Source organism: Aptenodytes patagonicus, chromosome 4 (assembly GCF_965638725.1).
Source record: "Aptenodytes patagonicus chromosome 4, bAptPat1.pri.cur, whole genome shotgun sequence".
NCBI classification, from domain to species: Eukaryota; Metazoa; Chordata; class Aves; order Sphenisciformes; family Spheniscidae; genus Aptenodytes; species Aptenodytes patagonicus.
The window spans coordinates 13,347,845-13,359,892 of record NC_134952.1 but is presented as its reverse complement, the minus strand read 5'-3'; the positions used below and the strand labels follow the sequence as shown (position 1 = coordinate 13,359,892).

General features: G+C 39.2%; 1 protein-coding gene across 4 annotated transcripts in view; it reads right to left on the bottom strand.

Annotated features, from left to right (window-relative positions):
• Positions 1–12,048, bottom strand: part of PPP2R2C (protein phosphatase 2 regulatory subunit Bgamma) — a 208,220-nt gene that overhangs the window by 147,319 nt on the left and 48,853 nt on the right. The window contains exon 1 of one of the 4 annotated variants that reach the window (XM_076335909.1): positions 797–1,365. The exons of 1 other annotated variant lie outside the window; for it this stretch is intronic. In XM_076335909.1, the coding sequence (XP_076192024.1) occupies positions 797–866 (70 nt within the window). In that variant the 5' untranslated portion in view covers positions 867–1,365. Of the gene's footprint in view, positions 1–796; positions 1,366–12,048 lie in introns of those variants that run through there. 2 more of the 4 variants (XM_076335905.1, XM_076335906.1) reach the window with 2 other exon arrangements.

The following is a 12,048-nucleotide window of genomic DNA, read 5'->3' as shown; positions in this document are numbered from 1 at the left end:
ATACATTTCTCCTGTTCAGTCAATCAATCTTAAAATGGCCTGCTCTTAAACCAACTTTCTGGCAAGGAAATATGGATCAGTACCTGACCCAACCATTTCACTGGTCTCAAGATAAATTCTCTCAGCATTTAATGTATGTCACCTGCAGGAAAATTCCTTTCTATATAATACGCTACCAGCCACTGAATGATTTACAATGAAGGTACCTTTTCTTTTCTCATGTACCTTGCACATAACACAGAAGATGGAAAGAAGGCAGCAGTATTTCAAAAGATTATGCTTACATATCCGTTCTAAATGTATACGGTTCTCTAAGGAACAATCAACTCGGCAATGTCTGTGATGCTCAGGCTACAATTACCAAAATGAGATGCATAACCTTTATTACACCAGCAAACAGTTAACTTTACAGATTATTTCTCTTACTTTAGTGCTCTCAAATCTTTCACCTTCTTTTAAGTAATCAACTGCTTCCAATCTTCCACATTGCAGCTACTGTGCATTCAATGCCAGGTGCTGCACACCTCACTAGCACAAACTCAGCACAATGCAAGACCTTCTTTAGCTCATATAGTTTCATATACTGCCGTAGCATGACAGAATGCCTTTGGGATTTAGCAAATTCAAACAGATTCTGTTGCTACATCACACAGAAAAATGCCTTGAAAGTCTCCCTGTTTTAAAAAAAAATAAAAAGAAAAGAAAAAAAGGAACAGCCTGTATCTCCAAAATGACAGTGCATTCCTGGCATAGAATATGCAATACAAGAAGAGAATAATGACAGTATTTCTGTTACCTTCAGTCACATAGTTGTGGTCTCGAAGAAAGCTGTGGTTAATTTTTCGTGTGTCCGTGTCCTCGCCCATTTACAGCAGGATTACTCAGCATGCCTATCCGCAGTGGACTGATAGCATCAGCAGAGGTCGTCACAAGAGCACCATCCATGCTGCCACTGCCTAGCAGAGGCGGAGAACACACTGGGCTACTGAGCACAGCATAATGAGAGCTAGTGATGCAGCACAGATTTGGGGAGGGGGGGTGAATAACGATCGGAAAAAAAAAAGAAAAAAAAAGAAAGAAAAAGAAGTAACGGGAGAAAGACGGAGGGGAAAACGGCTCCAATAAATTATGAATGCAGAAAGCCAGTAGGGAGCTTGCGTGAAGGGAATACAGGCACTTCTCCCACAGTTAAAGAATAACCCAATTGTTTAGTCAGGTACTCCTTAAACAAGTGCCCACGCAGAGTCTCCTCCAAGTGCCTGCTGCTGGGGATCTTGCTGGATGCTGTAAAGTGGCAATCAGCGTACTGCAGCAAAACCCGCCTGGAGAAGGGCTCTGATTGCTGTTGCTGCTACTGCTGTCATATGCCTGTGCTGCATCAGAGCAGGCCCCTCCCAGTCAGCCGCTCGCTGCCCAACCGCACAAGATCTGCATGTAGTAAAGTGAAAAATGAGACTGCAGGTAATTATTTTAGCTCTTCTGCTGGTAAGATGGGCAATGAAAAAATTAAGGGAGGGGATGTGGGAGAAAAAACTTGAAGCTGCTTAAATGGGTTTGCATTGACGCATACTGCACACTAACGTGCGACCACAATTTTGTGCTAGTCGATACTGTCATATGCAGCAAAAGCAACAGTCGTTCAATGTCAGCCTGTATAAATATTACTGAAGTAGCCAAATACCTGCCTATGAAACTGAATCGTTAGAGGCAAGGCAACCATTCAGCAGAAGTATGATAAAATAATTGTTATTTATCTTCTATTTTTTGCCCATTTTGTAGATAAAAGACAAATTACAAAGTATGAAAAAAATGAGGGCCAGAAAACAATCTCTGTGGCTTCCCTGTACAGGAAAGGAAGGCTGGACAAAGGGAATGTTTGCAGGTCATGAGGTTTTCTTAGACCTGCTACTTTCATTCACTGCATTATCCCATCACCTTGAAAAAGCAATGCTGAAATCTGTACACTCAGAAATAGGAAAACAAGTAGAAAAGGAAAAATTACTCACTTGGATTATGAAATAAAGCTTGTTCTTTAGTTTGAGTGTTTAATGGTTTACATTACAGCAAAATTCTTTCAACTGAACAGACAAGCAGTTTCCTTAAACTTTCAGTATCTGCTCATGAAACCATGAACTGTTTGCTGCAGGAGGCATGTATTCTGAAAAGGTATAAGCACCATTGAAGTTTAGAAATTTGAATAGGAAAGAAATGGCTGTGTACCAAAGCCACCACTACAGCATGAAAAGGGAGTATGCAATCACAAAACCAATTTAGAGGACAGAAGGATGGTCCTGTGGTTGAGGCCCTGGAATTGAACACAAAAAATACAATTCAGTTGACAGCATTACTACAGCATGAATCTCGCAGTTTTTTTTGGTTTTGGTTTTGTTTCTTTTTAATGAAGCTAGGACGTATGGTTCTTAAAGGTAAATTCAAGTACCCTGCCATTACTATAAAATGGACATGTGACTTTGGAAAAAGTAGAGAACTGTGTAAAAACCTGCCCAGGGATAAACATCGAATTTCAGGATAAAGTAAGGTTGGGAGAGAAAGAAGAATAGCAATGGAATGACCTTCTTCCCTTTCTCCCTTTCTCATTGATGAAGCAAAATAAAACAGAACCATCTTCAACCTGACAAGTAAATATTATAAAGTCTTCACATTTGAGAAGGTGGAAAGTAAGAGAAGTTATTCAATACTTGCACCTGTATAGAACACATTTTATCTATATGCAAATTTTGTAGGTGACAATACTAGAAGTGTTATTTCTGCATTGAGAGCATCAGTCAATATTGTGGTGGTACCAGCAGCTCTCCAGTGCCTGCCCTACCCTCTTCAGTCATTTGCTGCCTTTGCCCATGCTTGTTCATGTACCAAATCCTTTCAACTTCAGGATATCCTGTCTGCTTACACACTGGTACCATCAACTTTTCAAGGCTGTGCACAAAACCAATTCCCTTTCTCAGTTTAGAGGGTAAGCATGCCAGCAGCAACACCAAACAAACCAGGACCTGCTGCCTCACGATCAGCAATGTTTTCCCCTATGGATATGGATATGCATGGCCTGGTACATAGCTGAAGCCTTAGGTACAAGGTGGCATCCCAAAACCAGGATCCAGTCCTGCCAGCAGCTTTGCGTGACAACAGTGAATTCTATTATTCTGAATTTTCTACCTGTTTATTGGAAGCAAGTACAGCATAAATACTTGATGACAATACCAGCTACAGTTCAGAAAGTAACTGAGAACCTGTAAATATAATGAATGAGAAAATATACCTAGATTTGATTGAAATGAGGAAGGAGGCCTTGCAAATACTGATATTTATTTTGTATAAAATGACCCTAATCTATGTGATGGAACTGGTTTATTTTGCCCTTCCCTGCCACATTATTTTATTATCTTGGACTTGTTCTTCCAAAGACAAAAGAGTCTGTGAGCAATACACGCTGCACATGAAATCCCAACTCCACTGGAATCAGTGCCAAAGAGTACAACAAACAGCAAGTTTACACTCAACTATTTAATGCCACGGTTAGACCAATCTGGGTCAAGAAGGCACTTCCCTTCAGCGTCTGTGCAGGAGATAGTCAAACTGTCTGGTCTTAGAAAAACAACCTAGATGCTTCTGTTAGGAACCTAAGCTCCCTATATACTCAGTGTAGCTTTTGGAGAGCAATTAAGAGCATCTGAATCAGAAACCTCTCTTTCTCCATTTTGTACACTGGATGCTTAAGTTTCTCAGTCAGGCACCTAAGTTTGATACACAGCATTAGAGAGTGTGGATTCCTCTGTGGAGGTAACACTGAGCAGCTTCCTCCCATTGCTATGATGACTGCTGAAACTGGAAGAAATGTCACCTTGCAGGGCATTTGATCCCAAAAATCAAGCAACACACTTGAGTAAAAATGCAAAGGAATAATTTATATCTACAAACATACCGAAAATGAACGTGTTCTCTCCTTTCCAAGAAAAAGAATTATATAGAAAATTTATTATTGAAATAAATAGGTAACAAATTATGTGAATGATGTGTAAAATCTCAAAAAAGCCACACTGACAGTCTGTGAAAAGACACTGCAAATCATTTTCTTTGTAAATACCTCTAAATTTCTGAGACCAGGGTGTCCACAATTTCTACAGTGCCTGAGAGAACGTTCCTGCCTTTCCACATAAGCACAGCAATCACTGCCCCTTATTTGTCCTCAATCAGTTGAAAGTTTACAATTTCTATGGTTTATCACTTTGTGCCTCCTTCCCTTATTTGTTAGGTGTAATTTAAACAGTTAAAGAGTGTTTTCATTTTTTCTAGGAGCCAAGTGGACTTATTTTTGTGAAGTCAAATAATAACTCCCATACAGAGATAATTTTCTCCTCTCGCCATTTGAATTAGAGAGCTTCATAGACAACTTCCTTAGGCATCGCATCTGGGTCAGATCATGCTTACCTTGTTCTTCCCACTTTAAAGTTAAAAAAACCTCATTAGGAGGAATGGAATGAGGAGGAAGCCTTTAAAAAAAACACTAGACAATATTCCCTGTGTGCATGCAAATGCTTTCCCCAAGATTATGAGCCAAATCCTTACTGTGTGGCAAATATTAGTAGTCCACTGACTTAAGTAAGTCAGTTCACATGAGAAAGATTAGCAAAATTCTGGTCTAAATTTGTAGCGCAATGCAAATTTGTAGCAAAAATGCTACTTATTATCAATCCCACTGATAACCTACATAATTTGATCTGGTCAAATACCTAGGGAGAGGGTGGGGGGAAAGGAACCTTTGATCAAAACCATATTAGTTATTTGTACTTTCATGGTAGTTCACAGTCCTACTCATAAAACAACCCACTAAATGAGCTGAATAATGTACAAACACAGAAAAAAAAAAAAAAGAGTGCCCTATCCTAAAGAATTTACAAGCGAACTATAAAATGGAAGAGCTACGTACAGATCAGCAGAGATATTTAAGTAAACAGTGAGTCAGTAATGAGGATGAAGTCCTGGCTTTGAGCTTTCTTCAAAAGAAGGTCATTAGAGACTTTGTGGAGAGCAGCAATAAACAAAAACTGGATTCAAGAGGTTGAAAAATAACAGCATAACAAGACTAGAGTGAGCTTAGAGGTAAAAGGAGGAAGACTGCCTAGCAGGTCAAGAGCTTTTTCTTTTTTTTCTCCTCCCCAAAGATGGAAGAGACTAAGAGTATTAAGATGCATTCTACGGAGTAAGTTGTTCAGTGAAAGTGTCAGTGGAGAGTGCGAGGTAAGGGGGAAAGTAAAAGACAAGGGCAGGCATGACACAGATGCCAGTACAGACTGTGGGTGTCAGTAAGAAAATAAAACAGTTACAAGGAGCACAGCAAACAAAAACTGGATCTGTGCCAGGAGGAGAAAAACCTGATAAGATAGGGAGAGAAAATAATTTGAGGAGAGGAAGAAACCTGTATTTCACTTTGTCAGAGTTTTGGGGAGAAGGATTGGAGAAAGGGGAAGGTAGAGAAAGAAGAAAAGGAAGGAGCCAGAAATTGAAGCAGGAAGCAGGCAGTACCCTGAGGAAGGAATCAAAACTAGCGAAGATACAAACGGGATTGAGAATGTAAGATTTGATAACAGTGTAGCCTAACAGCGGTAAGGAATTGAAGAAGATGACAACAAATCTCTGGCTGAATGACTGTTGATCATGTTTGCTCATTGCATTTCCATCAGGAAGCCCCACAGCGTGAGAGAGGGAGGAATTAGGTGTTAGAAGGCAATTGGTCCTGAGGGTTCCTGCGTGATCCTATTTATAAACACCTGTTGAACGCATGGCCACCCTGTTTTGCTCCTGCAGAACGTTTTTGTTCTTCTCAAACACATTCTCACAAAGAGCTTCTATTTAGTTTTGTTAGACACTTACATCAGAGCACAGCCTTTAATAATTTAAACTCTCAATATCTGAAATAGAGCATCGTGAGGTACTCCAAGTCTCTATTTTACCACTCCCAAATTCACCACTCAGTCTGAATTCGAGCAATTAAGCTTGAACTGCACTTTAAAGAAATAGTGGTTGAATACTTAAATATTTTCTTTGTCTAACAACACTTTTCATATACAGATTATTCTGTACTTCATTTAGTAAAACACAATGGCTTTAAATGAAATGGAACTGAATTTTGAATTGGCACAGAACTTTGAATTAATTATTTTTGAAGAACAAGCACTGTGATGTTAAAAATCCTTAGAAGTTACACAGATTGTACCAAAACCAGTCTGTCTTAAAATATTAACTTAATGTTTGTGTAGTCGTCGGAAGTTTTTTAGCGCTTTGACAGAATTTGCTTCTAACCATATCCTAACATCTGCAAACTGTGTGAAACAGGGAGGACCTCTCTTCTCATCTTCAAATGGAATAAGATAACACATACAATTAGTCAGCTACAGAAAAATACAACAAAATATTTAGCTAACCCTTTACAGTTATATTTCATTGCAATTGAATTTGCTCACCAAAGAAGAATATTTATGAGCCAGATGCTCTCTCCCTTTATGCATATCTAGTTTATGTACAGAGATGTAAAAAGCTTAGCTACTGATTTCTCCAGTTAGGCTATCAGCAAATTAGCTTTGCTGTTTATTTATTTATTCATAATGTCCAGGAAAATAAAATTATATAGTACAGTCATACTCCTGTTCAGAAATACTGGAGCTCATTGGCTGCCTTTCATCTAAAAGGATAAAGCAATAAGGAATTATAATGTCATAAAAAGCTACTCCCCTAGTCTTCCTCCAACCCTACTCAGCATGACAGAGAAGGGACTCGGAGCTCTGAGCCAGGGATAAGAGAGCAAATCCACTCCCTCAGGTTTGAGTAGTTTTACTTCTATTTAAGAATGCCAACTTTAAAATAGTGTTTTTCTCTGCTATTGAGTCCTCTCTTAGTACTTCAATCCAGAATGAACATTCAGTCTGGATCATACCCTCCCCTATATTTGAGACTAGATCTACATTGCAAATTGCAGCAAAAATACCCAAGCTAACTTTAAACAAGTTAGATCTTAGAAACAGTCCAGCCCTGATGGCATAGACCTCAGCATGAGCTGTACGCCTTGGAGGGAAGTTACCCCACATGTGATTAAAGTAGCAATGGTACAAACATCTTTCCACCATTGCTTATTTTGAAGACATTCAAGTACATCTCATTACATGAGCCCTACTGGCAAAGGAATTAATCTAATAGCTTTGTGATAGTAATGAGTGTATCATAAATGACTCTGATAAGAGTTTGCCTTAAAAACAAAATTCTGTATTCCCACACATTTCTGAATAGTCCCCCCCCTTATATTTGTCTAATAGCCAAACATAACATAATACACAGCACTACTGTGCAATTCCATTTTTGATTCGTTGACAGCTAAACAAAAACAGATATGCCAAAAGTTAACATAAAAAGTAATGAAAGAAAAATTATATCATAGCTCTTAAGTAAAAAGTAAATAATTGTCTTATTCTAACACCTCAACAGTAATTGTTTAGAATCTTTACATTTATAGCATTTAATTTACATTTCAATACACACCCTTCAGTCATTGTATATTAAATTGAATATTTAATATTAAAAATTATGATGTAGCCCAACAATTCTGAAAAATCTAATGGCTGCCATCACGATTGGAAAATATTCTATTTTCAAAGATAAAAAGGGGAAGTTTCTTTAACACACTACCTTTTGCTGTGTTAAACCTAAAAATAACACCTCCCCAGAAGAAATAATTTATTTTTAACTTACATACTCTAGACACAGAATAAAACTAATGCCTCCCAGCACCTGGCAATTTTAGAAAACAAGAAATTAAAAATTATCATCAAGTAATTTAAATTACAGAAGCCAACTTCCTTCAACATCTTTCACCTTATCTGTTCCTGTGAACATTGCATAAGGATCCCTAGCAGAGTCAGTGCCACTTTAAGGTTTGCAGAAAGCCAGAGCATGGGGTGAACTGAATCCACACCATGCTCAGTTCTTCACACAGGAACCAGCAGGTTTGCTCTTCTTTTTTGTGGCATGCTGGTGATAGTGGTGGAGCTAACCAATATTGAGAGCTCCAGGCCTAATTTAGTGATCTTTTCCACAACTGAGAGAATGCAGCCAGGATGTCTGGACATAATGGTTCCTGCAAGAAGTCCTCCTGAGGCAGAACAGATGTCCTGAGCTATGACATCCCTGTGTCCCCAGGGTGCCCCCTGTGATCCAAGCTCCTGTCTAGGGCCACTGCATCATTTTGGCTGGGAAGCAGTAGCTCTCCCCATCCTACCACAATAGCTGCATACACCACGGCCCTCTCCTAGCTCCATAACAGCATGTTAATCCACAGTCTGGCAACCCTACACTGGGCACTGCTTTCAGGTGTTCCCCTCGGAGAAAGGAAGAAATTGGAAAGATAAACAGTTTCCTATCTACTGGCTTGAGTCTGGTCAGAGCAAGCCTGCAGCCAAAGAGCCGGAGCTACCAGGCAGAAGTTGTAGTAGCATCTGGCAACAGGGAAAAGTGTGGAAGGGCCCAAACCCCGTGAGCTCACAACCTTGGACGGCACTGAAACACTATATCAGAGACAGCGACTGCATCTTTGCCTTGGCCTTTAGTGGTTTAAAATCACATCTAAACTAAATCCTGTAATCTATCAGCTAATGAGTGCAAGGAACCAGTTAACAAGAGCGTGAAGAAATTCTAATCAACATGAACAGAGTGAGTTCTGCACACTCTAGGGGCAAGTTTTCATTTGGCAAATTTCAAAATACCGTAACAGATTCCAACAGGATCTAGATTTATCTAGAGAGATGGAAAGCAAGGTTGCAAAGTGATAGGGGAAGGAAAAGCAGAAAGAACAGGCAAAATGCCAAAAGGAGAAGCTGGAAGTTTTCCCAGAACTTACTAATTTGGAGATTAAGCCTATCCAGTGACTGCATCAAAAATGGGAAGAGTGGTCCAAGGGAAAGAGCACAGGATGGGGCATCAAAGACCAAGCACTAGTTCCAGCTGTGAGGCATTTTCCTTCCTTGTGCTTCTTTTTCACTCTTCCACTGTCTTGCCTATTTAAACAAAAAATTACTTGGGCATAAATACTATCTTCCCCACTACAGTCATCAAATGGAGACTGATGCAGGACCCCTGAACACGCTGATACTTATGAGACACTGTTCCCAAGCTAATAAAGCTCATCTGTTCCTAAAACAAGCTTCCGTGTCTTCTAAAACACGAGGCAGATTATTTACTCCACAGATACTCCAGCATCACAAAAAAAGATGATGTAGAAACTACAGCCACCTAGAAGAAGGGTTCGAGATGAGTCCCAAATAGAAAATCTATCACTGTCACTGCCAAGCAAGCCAGGCACACTGATGAACAAACAGAACTGGAGCCTGAGGAGGAAGGCAGGGTTGGGGACAACTGTTGAAACAAATACTTCCAGCTTAGCCTCTACTTACAACAAAGGTTACTCTGCTCCCAACAGTTTCTCAAATTGAAATACAAATATAAATATATATATATATTCCAAACGAGAAATAATATGTTGGGGTTGGTATCATTGCATTACATGCTAGATAAAACATACTATTAATTTTGCAAATTTAGGTTAGTTTTATAAATACTTTAGACAGATGTTAATTAACTTAAATACTTACAGCATCACTTGCATGCTGCCTCATACCTACTGTATGAGGCAGCATGTACCTTGTTAGCATTGCCTGGTGTGCATGGGACACTTTTTCTCTAAAGTGATACCTGTGATAGTATCCTCTCTCTGAATTACCCTGCAACATCAGCAACTCACTACCATGTTCTACTGTTGTGCCAGGGAGAAAAACTTTTGAAATGTATGCCTCTGCATGCAAGCCCATAAAATCGTGATGCATGCAGTTTATTCAAAGTAACATTGTTATTACATCCTTTTACGCACACAAAAAGCAGGAAATCTATCCATGCTACTGAAAAATTATGAACCTGAAAAGCAGCGGTAGGTCCTAAGAAGGATAGCTAAAATCCTGCTGGAAAGGGCTGGAAATCATGAAATGAAGATGTTTCAGTGGCTGTTCACGATGAACGGATCACAGGCACCAGAGCACGCAGCACTAGAGGTTGCTGATGGGTGCTGTCACAACAGCAGAGCCTCAGGAGCTGAACTGCATGCTGCCACCCCAGCACTTCACCCAGCACACTGTCAGAAATAGTTTCCAGACAAGACCTATCACTCCATAGCCAGGCGAGGCAGCAATTACAAAACTAACTTCATACCCTAAGACAAGACGACCCACATCCCAAATAACTTTGTAGATGTCAGGCTCTGGAGTGGGACGTGAAGCTAGCTGAGACAGGAAAGCCTGAAAAGAGACTAACAGAGAACCTACAAAAATGCACTTGGTGTGAAATGAGTACAAAGTTGTCACTTAGAGGTACTGGACAAACCAAAGAAATGATGCTATAAAACATAGATCAGTAAGCGGCCTGAAAAAGGAATTTAGAGCGGGGATACAAGCACTGACAGAACTCCCTTAGACTTTGAAGACCGGCTTGCGTGCATATTTGTGCAAGAATGAAATTGGGAAGAGAGGGAGGGAATAAGGGGCTAAGAGTCACATACATCCTTCCTGAATACCAATGGACTGAAACACACATTTAAGCAGTATCCTGACGTGGCACCTGTGTGGTGAGGCTACTACACAGTCAAAACACTGCAAAAGGAAAGCAGTTTCTAAAACAGCTTCCAAAAATCAGCATACTGAGAGGATTAAGATGATAAGATATAGAAATCCTGGAGAGATGGAGCTTGAACAATTTCAACAGAAAAAAAAACCAAGAGAAAAGACATCAAAGCAGGTACAAAGAGACAAACTTTCTGCACAAGATCAAGAGAGGAAACAGAGGAAATTCTTTTAAATACTATGACCTGTCATAAAATATCAGAAGCTGCCTGAGAATTTGTAACACCTCTAAAACATTTTTGAGACTTAAGCAAATAATTAAAAATCAAATCAAATTAGCAGATTATATTTGCTTTCACATTAAAAAGCAAACCACAGCCACTCTTCCTAACATTTTGCTAATTCAGAACTCAAAATATTTCAGGAAATAATAATTCAAGAACACTTCCTGCACATGGCAAGTCTATTAAACAAAATCAACTTACAGGATCATTTATTACTGTCTTTGCATTCTACACACATTCATACAAAGATGACAGCTTTGAAGGGAACTTAGCGCAAAAGACTATGCTTTTCACAAGACTGGAGAGAAATGACATGACATATGACAGGACATTCATCCTGACTCCTTCCTTCCACCAATGTGTTTAATTAATTCAGATAGGCATAGTGCAAACAGCTTTTTCTTCTCCAGCGTTACCTTACACCACAAAGAGTAGTTACATATTTCTCTGTTCTACAATAACTGAGGAGACATGCAAATCCAGCTATTTGGGAACACCTGTGGACCCCAGCCATTCTGGACCAGTGAGAAGGAACTGCTGCAGAACAAAAAAGCTGTTCTAGAAAATGATACAGTGCTAAATTTTTTCTTGTATGTAAAATTTACTGCAATATTGTTGGTACAGCCTCAGGAGAGGAAATCTCTCAGAAACAAATTGCGTCAATATAAACAATGGTTTTGCTGTTAGCCTTTCCTCCAGATCATCCAAATATTTAAATTACTGTAGCATCTGAAGTACAGTAAAAAATGCTGCACCTGCTGCAGTAAGAGCTGCAATCTCTGAAATAATACTCACTTGGTAAAACAAAAGCTAAAACAAATTCAAGCTATTAAAAGAGAAAAAGAAAAAAAAACCTAACAGAAAACAAACACATAAGCATTCAATGATGTGAGAAAAAAAGTAATTTGTAAGCAGAAATGTAGAAAGCAAGCAAACTTTTATTTTCATTCAGTGCTAGCAAGACATGCTAAAACCCAAATTTTGAGGAGTATGAAAGCCCATACTACATTGCAGTAAACAGCAAATGCACCAAAATGTTGTGTTCCACTTCTGGCCACCCTCACACCAACAGCAGGAATCAAAATTCAGAAAAA